We start from the raw sequence: 10381 nt of genomic DNA on the forward strand, positions 1-10381 counted from the left end.
CCATAAAACAAGCGCACACGGTGGGCTTACCGGAAATGTAGTTTCTCCTCAGCGGAGATTCCGCTTTGAAGAATCGAGATGTTTAGGAATGAAACTACAATAACTCTCAGACACCCTTGAGGGGTGGAGCAAGGGTTTGCAAGAGTTGCCGGGAATTTTATGGCAACTTGGGTAGTTTAGAGACTTTAGAGAAGGTAAGTGGGATGGTCGTGTTATTTTTCCAATCTGGGTCGTTACCTAGGCCGTATGGGCATCTTAACTGTAGGCTACATTCAACAAATTTACGAACACATGATAGGTTTGTTGTAGTCATGCTATTAATACATTTCACCCACCGCTTTCCAACACAGGCAAAAGCTAACCTGCTGTCTTTCCGATAACGTGTTACTCTTAGCTGTAGCTACGGTCTTACTAACATAATAATAAGTTAGGTCGGCGGTTCATCATGCATAGTGTGTCGTTAGCATGTTTTTGGGACATAGGGACTCTTAAAAAAAGTGCTATTTTTGATTCTGAACTTTTTACAAATATCCACTTATTTTTATTGTTATTGTTTGTGATTCATTTTCTTAAGTTTCTTAATATCGTAAGTTTCCTTAAGATATTTTTTAAAATAAATATGAATTGTTTATATTGTTTGTATTTTTTGCAGAAAAGCCTTATTGCTGAGCCCCTGCCAGCTGTAAACACATCATCATGTCTTCAGAGAATACCTCGTATGGTCTTTTAAGTCTTTCCTCTTGAACGTGTTCTTGAATGTAATGTTTATATCCATGTAATATGTACACATATGTTTCCATTTTCTAGAGATGATGAGGATACTTTCAAGATCCTGATTGCTACAGATATTCACCTTGGTTACCTTGAGAAGGATGCCATTCGTGGAAATGACACATACACCACACTAGATGAAATCCTGCAATGTGCCAAGCAAAATGAGGTGCGTGCTTGTTGTAAGTGGACCTGAATGGACCATTACCTCCGCATGTCTCAAGTATCCATTTCTTTTCTTTTTGCTTGTTTCTTTGCTAACAGGTAGATTTCATCCTCCTTGGTGGCGATTTATTCCATGACAACAAACCTTCACGCCAGTGCCTTCACAAGTGCCTCACTATGCTGCGAAAATACTGCATGGGAGACTCGCCTGTACGCTTCGAAATCCTCAGTGACCAGAAAGTCAACTTCAACACAACACAGTCAGTTTCACTTGGTGTCATCCTATAGAGGTTTTGCACGTAATGTCATGTGCAGGTCGCTTAAGAACTGTTCGCCATATTGGATCTGATAAATGGTGGCGATCACATCCAATCACTCATATACACTTAACATACAAATTATCACTGATATTAATGAGAAATGAGCTATGCTGACTCATTGACGATGTAAGAGATAATGTACAGAGATGTGTCAGTATCATTATAATATAAATACAATAAAAATCAGGTAAATACCTGAGCAATAACTGTGGTCCACTTGATCCAGTGATTACAATTCCAGGCCAGTAACTGGGGTTTGTTACCCATCTTGACACATAATACTGATAATTATTTAAACTTTTATACACCTTCATATCTTGTCCAATATAATTCGTTTTTAAACAACATAATGATCTAAATCATGTGGTGTGCAGTCAGGGGGAATGCAAGGGTTACACAGCAAGAAGCTTGTTATGAAAGTGTGTTACTTTCTCTGAGAGAGTATATATACTGGTTTCTTTACTCTTTTACTCATCTAAGGAATGTTTAGTAGGTTTGTAACTGTATTTCAGGATTACAAGCCCAAAAAACAAGTTAGTGTCACATGGTAAACGGTCACGTGTCTGTGTTAAATATCAACACTTCACCGAGTTCTTTTGATTCCTCATAGGCATCCGATGGAAGACAAAACACTGCTTAGTAGACCATTTCACACTTACACAGTGACTTCTAGAAGGGTGATGCGTCCTGCATGACACGTTGCCGCGGATCTCAAAATGGTGGTGCCCCCAATAGTTTTATTATAGAAGCTCTCTCATTCTAGTCTAAAAAACAGTGTCTCAGTAACTTTCCACTAGAAGATGGTCCCCTGTTATCTACCTTTTCCCAGGCAAGCGTGAGTCTGCAGCATTCAACCCCCCAAAGACACGTAGTGTAATGCCTTTATTTTCAGGGCCGTGTCCACTTAATACTATACTATATAACTTTATAACCCTTATTAATAAAAAAGCATAGCATTATTGAGGCACTTCAAATTATTTAATCACAACATGTGCTAAACTTCTATAACACACTGTTTTATTTGTTATGTATAAATGTTATGTGTGTGTTGATATCTTGTAGGTTCCCCTGGGTTAATTATCAGGATGAAAACCTGAACATCTCTATTCCTGTGTTCAGCATTCATGGGAACCATGATGACCCAACTGGAGTGAGTTGCTTTTAGTGACAAAGGAAGTTATGAATTCAGATACAACACCCATTGTCAGGGTTCCTTTGACCCAGTGTTTTCAGTTCTGGACCTTTTGTCATTGTTTGTTTTCACGTGTGTGTTTCCTGTTTTATTGTGTTAGTCTTCTGTCTGTGTGCATTCTGTTAAGTTCTACTTCCTCTTTGTCATTAATCAGATTTAGTTCAGCTGTGTTCTCACCTGTTTCCACTCATCATCGTTATCCAGTGTATTTAAGCCCTCAGTTTCCCTCAGTTCTTTGTCTTGTTGTCGTCAACTCATCGTGTGTGTTTACAGTCTAGTTCAGTAGTTAAGGTCAACCTTTCATGTTCAGTTCATCCTGTTTGTGTAATAAATCTGTGAGTCCTGCAGTTGGGTCCTCTCTTTCCATTCTCATACACCTGACCGTGACACCCATGCACTAATATTCAAGTATGTGGATTTCTGTATGTTTTCTCCAAGGCTGAAGGCTTGTGTGCATTGGATCTGCTGAGTGCTTCCGGACTTGTCAATCATTTTGGCCACTCCCACTCTGTGGAGAAGATAGAAATCAGTCCCATTTTAATACAGAAAGGCATCACCAAGCTTGCCTTATATGGTCTTGGTAGGTTCATGTTTCCAGATGGATCAGTAGTGTCCATTCCTAAAATAATCTTGTTGTTTCACTAAGATTTGTCAATCAATCAACGATTGATTTTAATTTTGTATTAATATGTCTCAAGGTTCTATCCCAGATGAGCGCCTGTACAGGATGTTTGTCAACAAACAGGTATCCATGCTTCGCCCGAAAGAAGACCAAGATGGCTGGTTTAACCTCTTCACCATCCATCAGAACAGGTAACTACATCATTTAAAAGCATTTGAGATGCAGCTGTGTCAAACTATGGAGTGCTGAAAGGGTCAAACAGTATTAAATAAATACATAAATAAATACTTCATCATGTAATCAGTTAAACGGGTCATTAATATAATAATTACATTTTGAAATACATAATAAATAATTTACAAAGTACATAATTAAGTAAACAATGCTACTGGCGATTTAATTTGAAATGTATTCTGGGATACCTGGATACTCCAAATCCATATAACCACCTATTGACATTGACACTGCATCAATCCATAATCCATAATCTGGGATTGGGCCATCTTGATTTGCTGTGCAGGGTAACCAAGCAGATGTGTGGGTCTGTTGACGAGTTGTTGTGATAGTTTAAATGACTTCATGATCCAGGAACCATGAAATAAAAATAAATAAATAGTGAAATAGTAAAACATGTTTTTAACTAATTAATGACACATTTAAGTAATTATTTTCTTTTGAATTTATTTATTAATTTGTTGAATTTATTTCCTATCTTAGTTAACTAGTCATACAGTTAAATAATGATGTCTTATCATGAATTATTAATATGTGTTATAATTAATTAATTCAATAATTAAATAAACACACAATGGTGCATTCATTTATTTCATTTACTAAACAAGTCTGTCTCCAAGTGTTCCTCAGTAAACATACAGGGTGTTCTGTATGTCAGAGTCTTACCTCTGATACTGCTGGATAAACAGAAACTCACTCAGGAACGAGGTCACACAGAGCTCAAGTTTTCACTTGCAAGAGGGAAGCAGTTGTCTCCAACCCACTTCAACTTGCTTTCCTCCTGCAGGTTGTTTTTATTGGTTACACACAGATGTCGGCATCTCGTCCCAGCCAGGTGGCTTCCTTCATTGAATAGAATCTGTTCTTCTCAAGGCTGCTTGTTCCCCTTATCGAGGTCGTGCACGTACTCATATGCGCGGGTTACATAGAGAGCAAATAGAAGCATTCTAGCTTTTTAAATGGCAACTTACAACACATACATTAAACCTAACAGTGTATATGAGAGGGAAGTTGTGACATGAAAAAAAATCTTGTATTAGTATAACTTGTTCATAAATTTCTTTTTATTTGATCACCTAATTATGTAAAAATACCAACAACTTTTTCTGTGTTTGTATTTTGTCAAGGAGTAAACATGGTCCTACAAACTACATTCCTGAGCAGTTCCTGGATGATTTCCTTGACCTGGTGGTGTGGGGTCATGAACATGAGTGTTTGATTAAACCCACCCTAAATGAACAGCAGCTCTTCTATGTGTCACAGCCTGGAAGCTCTGTAGCTACATCCCTTTCTCCTGGAGAAGCCACCAAGAAGTATGAATGCACACACATTAAATGAATCACATTCTGAATGTATTTTAATGTCAGTTCTCAAAACACTGTTTGTCTGTTTATTCATATCTAGGAAAATTGGTCTGTTGAGGGTGAAAGGTCGTAAAATGAAATTGCAAGAGATCCCCCTGAAGACTGTGCGTCAGTTCTTCATTGAGGATGTGGTGCTGGCTGATCATCAGGACTGTTTTACACCAGATACACCTCATGTAACAAAGAAGGTGGAGGACTATTGTTTTGCAAAGGTCACAGAGATGCTGGACGAAGCAGAAAGGGAAAGACTTGGATGTCGGCTTACACCTGAGAAACCTCTTATTCGCCTGAGAGTAAGATGGATACACTGTGTGCATACATCCTAATGTTGCTGCTTAATTGAAATCTAAATATGAAATTCTCTTTGCAGGTGGACTACAGTGGCGGTTTTGAGGCATTCAATACCTCACGGTTCAGCCAGAAGTTTGTGGATCGTGTGGCCAACCCGAAAGACATAATTCACTTTATCAGACGCCGTGAGCAGAAGGAAATCAAAGGTTTGGCTGCTGCTGTGAATCTCTACACCATTAACTCAGCACTGGATAAATCCCATAATGTAGCTCTGCTTCAGAGAGTAAACTGACCATTCAGCCCTCTGATTTAATTCATTTTGCTTTTTAGATGAGAGCAGTATTGACTATGGGAAGCTGTTCAAACCTACTGCTGTCGAAGGGTTGAGAGTGGAGGACCTTGTCAAGCAGTACTTTGAGGCAGCAGAGCAGGTGTGCTCATCTTAAAACCGGCATGTTTAGTGTATGGAATCTCTTGTTTTCATCTGGCATTTGATCTTTGTATTCTTTCTGTATGTCTAGAAGGTACAGCTGTCCCTGCTGACTGAACAAGGCATGGGTAAGGCCATTCAGGAGTTTGTTGACAAAGATGAGAAGGAAGCCATCGAGGAGCTTATCACTTACCAGTTGCAGAAGACACAGCTCCATCTTCAGTCTAGAGGAGTAACCACAGAACAGGATATAGATGCAGAGGTAAAAGAACGTAGCATGTAGTGGAAGTGGAGTAATTATTGTCATATTATATATTTTTCATGTTTTTATATTTTCAGGTTCGGCTATTCAGAGATTCCAAAAAGAACACAGCTGAGGAGGAGAAAGACATCCAAGAAGTAAGTAATGACTTCACTGAAGCCTGAAATTCATTTCTGTGTTTGGTTAATTGTCTCTTTCTTTCTCAGGCTATGAACAGAGCTAAGGCTCACCGGTTGGAGCGTGGTGATGGTGACTTCGCAGATCAGGATGTTTCAGATGTTAATATGGACTCTGACGAAGGCTCGGTTCCAGTTGCTGCACCTACACGAGGCAGAGGGCGAGGAAGCAGAGGCCGTGGTGGCCGAGGGAGGGGCAGAGGTGAGGGCGATAAAGAGAAGCAGTAAAGGTGTATTTAAAAATCTTGATATGCAACAGTGCAGTGACTACGTACAAGTTCCCATAAATGTGTGGCACTTGTAGGTTGACTTGCTTTCACTCTTATGTCCAGTTCATCCCAAACCAGCTCGATGGGGTTTAAGTCTGGAGACTGTGCTGGCCACTCCATGTTTTCAAGCTTACCATCTTGTTCATTTTTCGTGAGGAGTTCTGGCATAGCTTGGACTTATGTTTTGATGTTGATGCCACACACTGTGGAATCATCCTTTCACCTACTGACGGCATTCAAAAACCCTGCACGATGAACCGAAGATTTCACATTTTGATTCATTAGTCCATAATACCTTCTTCCAGTCCTCAGTAGTCCAATGACAGTGTTTCATAGCCCAGGCAAGCCTCTTTGTCTTATTCTGACATCTTAGCAGTGGCTTTCTTGCTGCAACTCGTCCTGTCAAACCTGCAGCTCAAAGTCTTCTCTTCTGAGACTTGTTTACTACAACCACTATTAAGCTGTGTTTGAAGCTTTTGTCCTGTGAGCCGCCTATCACGCAAGCTGTTAACTCTCAGAAATTTGCCCTCTGATTCAGTTGTGGCTTTGGGTCTGCCAGAGCTCTTCCTGTCAGAGTTTGCCCCAATTTCTGAGTAGCTTTTGATGGTGAAAGAAACTATAACGACTCCTTGACTTTCTTTCCAATTTCTTTGTAGGAAGGACCTACATTTTTAAGTGTTATGATGCTCTGTCTCTCTTCCATTGTTAATTGCTTTTTTCTCACCATTTGTGTAGCAACACACTAGTTTCTGCAATACAGTACTGTTCAACTGATGCTCACAAGGGTATGGTACCACAGTGTGTTCCAACACTGCTTTATACAGACAAAGGAGGTTGTAAGTAATCTAGAAAATCTGAAACACCTGTAGGAATTGTAGCACCAGCTTTTGACTTCCATTGCTGCAGAACAACTTTAAATTGTTAACCCATTTTGTGTTGCATGAAAAAGGAGCTTTTTGTATAATTCTGAAATGAACATTGATGATAACATGATGTCATGATGGGATGACATTTCGCATAAATATTATAGACATTATAGGCTAATGTGATAGTACAGAAAAAGCAACGTATATAATATCAATCCATGATTTCAATGACTTGTTCCATTATTTTTCGGGCTGTTCAGGTGCGACTGCCTCTGAACCAAAGCCAGCTGGTCGGGGTCGGTCCCAGAAGTCCTCAACAACATCCCAAAGCAGGAGCATTTTGCAGGGTAGGGGAATGTAAACTTCTGTTAGTGTGACTGTCTGTAAACACATGTTGCACTTGTCTATCCACAAAAAGAGCCACAGAAAATTCACAGAAATCTGTCCCACGTCCACTGTATGTTTCCTCCCTCGCTCTTCAGCATTTCAGGCATCCTCTCAAAAGCCTTCTCGGACTAGAGCCACCAAATCTTACACAGATGAAGTGAGTTAATGATAAACGGTAACACTCATAAACTCACACATCTCCATTTTTAAGTGAAGCATACCATCCACTAACATTTAATCTCATATTTATCCATCTTTAGGTGATCATTGATGACTCAGATGAAGATATACCTGTAACAAAAGCTGCCCGGCCGCCTCCAAAGTATGTTTGTTTAAACCTAGACTGTAGAAGTGTTATATAGTGTTGTATTTTAGAGCAATGGCTTTTCTTAAAATCTTTGTTCTTTTCTACACCAGACCGTCGTCCTCATCATCATCGTCCTTCTCTAAATACGGCTCTCAGAGCCAGAGCCAGTCAAGAGGAATTGCATTTGAGGACAGCGATGATGATGAGGTAAAACAAGAAGGCAAATTCATGTATAGGATGTGTCGTGTAAAGTGGGATTAACATTAAATCATATAATTTTAGGTGCAATAAAAATGCATCTGAATTCATGACATCACACATATATTTATCCAACATTGTTACATCTTTTAGTTTTCTCTGACTCGTGCCTTAATCCTTTTTTCTTCATCTCTCTTTTTTTTTGATACAGGATGATCCATTCAAAGCCCCAACCAGAAGATAACCATAAGTCCATCTTAATTTTTCCAAAGTTGCAAGTTAGCTGCTCCGGTATTATTCTGAATGATTTCAAGGTCCATACACATTCAATTTCCTCATCACTCATTCTTAATGTTAAGATTTTCATATCAGTCTGTTTTCTGGTGAAAGGTTAGATTGAAGGGTACATATGGGCAAGGTGGAGGTTTTGTCCTGGGTTTGCACAGTAAGACTGTGCCTGTCAGTTGGTGGTGGACTGCATCTGTACATCAACAGTAACCACTAATGGGGTTTATCTCTGGCTTTTGTAGTACTTTTGTAGTTCTTGAAAAATAAATGTTGCTTTTGATATGTAATCAAGTGTTTTATTTTTGCAATATAACTCAAAGTCACACATACACTTAGTGGACCCTTTATTAGGTCCTCCTAACTAGTACAAGGTCGATAATCACTTTTGCCTTACTCCTTCGTGACATAGATTCAAAAAGGATACTGGAAACATTTCTCAGAGACTTTGGACATGATAGCATCAGACAGTTGCTGCAGATTTATCAGCTAGATATCCATGACGAGTCTCTTAATTCCATTCCAACCCAGAGTTGTTCTATTGTATTGAGATCTGGTCACTGTGGAGGGCGTTTGAGTACAATGAACACATTTTCATGTTTAAGAAACAGTTTGAGCTTTGGTGCATGGAGTGTTACCTTGTTGGAAACAGCCACCAGAAGATGGGTGTACTGTAATCATTAAGTATAACAAGAAACCATTTTCGACACCTTTACACCAGCAGCAACGGCTCGAACCATTGCTACAAGGCAGGAAGGCTGACCCAACCATCTAAATTCTGCAGGAGACATTGGGCCTCCTTATGCTGGGCTTACACTGTGCGATTTTTGGCCCATTTTGAGCCGATTTTTGAGTCGTGCGACCGTTTTGGCGATCGGCCCGATTTTAGCCTTCATCGTGCGTCGTGCATCGTGTAGTATACGTGGGGTAACGAGACGCGATTAACACCTCACGACCAGCTCCCGATCATCAATCGCTTGGTCGTGAGGGTGTCACCGCAGTTTGTCACACTGCGCACGCGCAAACACAAATGTCAGCGAAAAAGACGGCGCAGCACGGCAGTGCAGCGTGTGATCTGGACACAAGCGATGGAGGCACAACTTGTAGAACTTTGGAAAGCTCATCCGAGCCTTTTCGATGTGGCCTCACAAAATTATCACGACCACAACAACCGTGAAAATAGTTGGATCTACACTGCTGCTCAATCACAGCTGCCTGATCAATGTTTTTCATTAGCAATTTAGCAAAGTTGATGGTGGTGGTGTGTCTGTGTGAGTGAAAGACAGAAAGGGAGAGCGAGCGACAGAATTTCTGTTATAACCTTCATTTTTATGGACGCACAGTGTGAGCACTCAGGTCGCATCAGAGCATCGGCCGTATAGTGTGAGACCCTGCATCGTGACCTATGAACTTCTAACCCCTGCGAGTCAATCGTGCAGTTTGAGCAGGAGCTGAATCGCGCGACTGAAAAAATCGCACAGTGTCTGCCCAGCTTTAGACTCTTCTGCAGCTGTAGCTCATTTGCTTCAAGGTTTGAATGTTGTGCATTTAGAGTTGCTCTTCTGCATTTCTTGGTTGTAACAAGTGTTTATATAAGTTACTGTTGCCTTTCTATCAGCTTGACACAATCTAGCCATATTCTACGAATTCTGAATAACACCATTTTAGAAGTCAGGTATTAACCCTTTAAACCAGGGGTCCCCAATCGCAGTCCACAAGGGCCGGTGTCCCTGCATGTTTTAGATGTGTCCTTGAGCCATCACAGCTGATTTAAATGGCTAAATTACCTCCTCAACATGTTTTGAAGTTCTCCAGAGGCCTGGTAATGAGCTAATCACTTGATTCAGGTGTTTGACATCTAAAACCTGCAGGACACCGGCCCTTGAGGCCTGGAGTTGCGCACCCCTGCTTTAAAGATGGGTTAGGGTTTAAAGGGTTAATGGAGTAAAGTCCCTGTACTTTGTTGACCATAAGGGGGCAGTATTTCTTTAATCTTCAATCATGCTGAACAAATGATTGTTTCTCCAAGCAAGGTGGGCTATCATCTGATTGTGCAAAAAGTTTGAATTAAAAGTTTGATCTAATATTTCATCTTTTGTTCATAATGTAAATAATGATAAAAAAATATTTCTTCATCACTTTAATTTAAGGTCTGTGGGTGTTTCTTTGAGGCTGGGATGACACAAACATTTAACGACACACAATTAAGAATAGAACAATTGTCCCAGTTACCAAGTTAACA

The 10381-nt window shown here is 40.1% G+C and overlaps 1 protein-coding gene across 1 annotated transcript; it reads left to right on the plus strand.

The window, feature by feature from the left end:
- Positions 1 to 144: 144 nt before the first annotated feature.
- Positions 145 to 8317, plus strand: mre11a (MRE11 homolog A, double strand break repair nuclease). The gene is made up of 19 exons (XM_085370694.1): positions 145 to 194; positions 653 to 716; positions 808 to 940; positions 1036 to 1196; positions 2319 to 2406; positions 2887 to 3028; positions 3147 to 3261; positions 4432 to 4617; positions 4709 to 4961; positions 5039 to 5165; positions 5290 to 5390; positions 5481 to 5651; positions 5729 to 5788; positions 5858 to 6029; positions 7223 to 7309; positions 7445 to 7506; positions 7610 to 7671; positions 7767 to 7863; positions 8066 to 8317. Exons 2-19 carry the CDS (start codon positions 697 to 699, stop codon positions 8096 to 8098), a joined length of 2070 nt encoding a protein of 689 aa, XP_085226820.1. The 5' UTR covers positions 145 to 194; positions 653 to 696; the 3' UTR covers positions 8099 to 8317.
- Positions 8318 to 10381: the final 2064 nt, after the last annotated feature.

The sequence above is a fragment of the Diplotaxodon limnothrissa genome, linkage group LG14 (assembly GCF_057381915.1).
Source record: "Diplotaxodon limnothrissa isolate DT_005_m linkage group LG14, D_limnothrissa_male_GT1.1, whole genome shotgun sequence".
In the NCBI taxonomy this organism is placed as follows: Eukaryota; Metazoa; Chordata; class Actinopteri; order Cichliformes; family Cichlidae; genus Diplotaxodon; species Diplotaxodon limnothrissa.

Coding starts and splice junctions, on each gene's coding strand:
- mre11a (XM_085370694.1), top strand. CDS start 697: ATGTCTTCAGAGAATACCTC. Junction 3,029..3,146: donor GCTTGCCTTATATGGTCTTG/GTAGGTTCATGT, acceptor ATATGTCTCAAG/GTTCTATCCCAGATGAGCGC. Junction 7,864..8,065: donor AGGACAGCGATGATGATGAG/GTAAAACAAGAA, acceptor TTTTTGATACAG/GATGATCCATTCAAAGCCCC.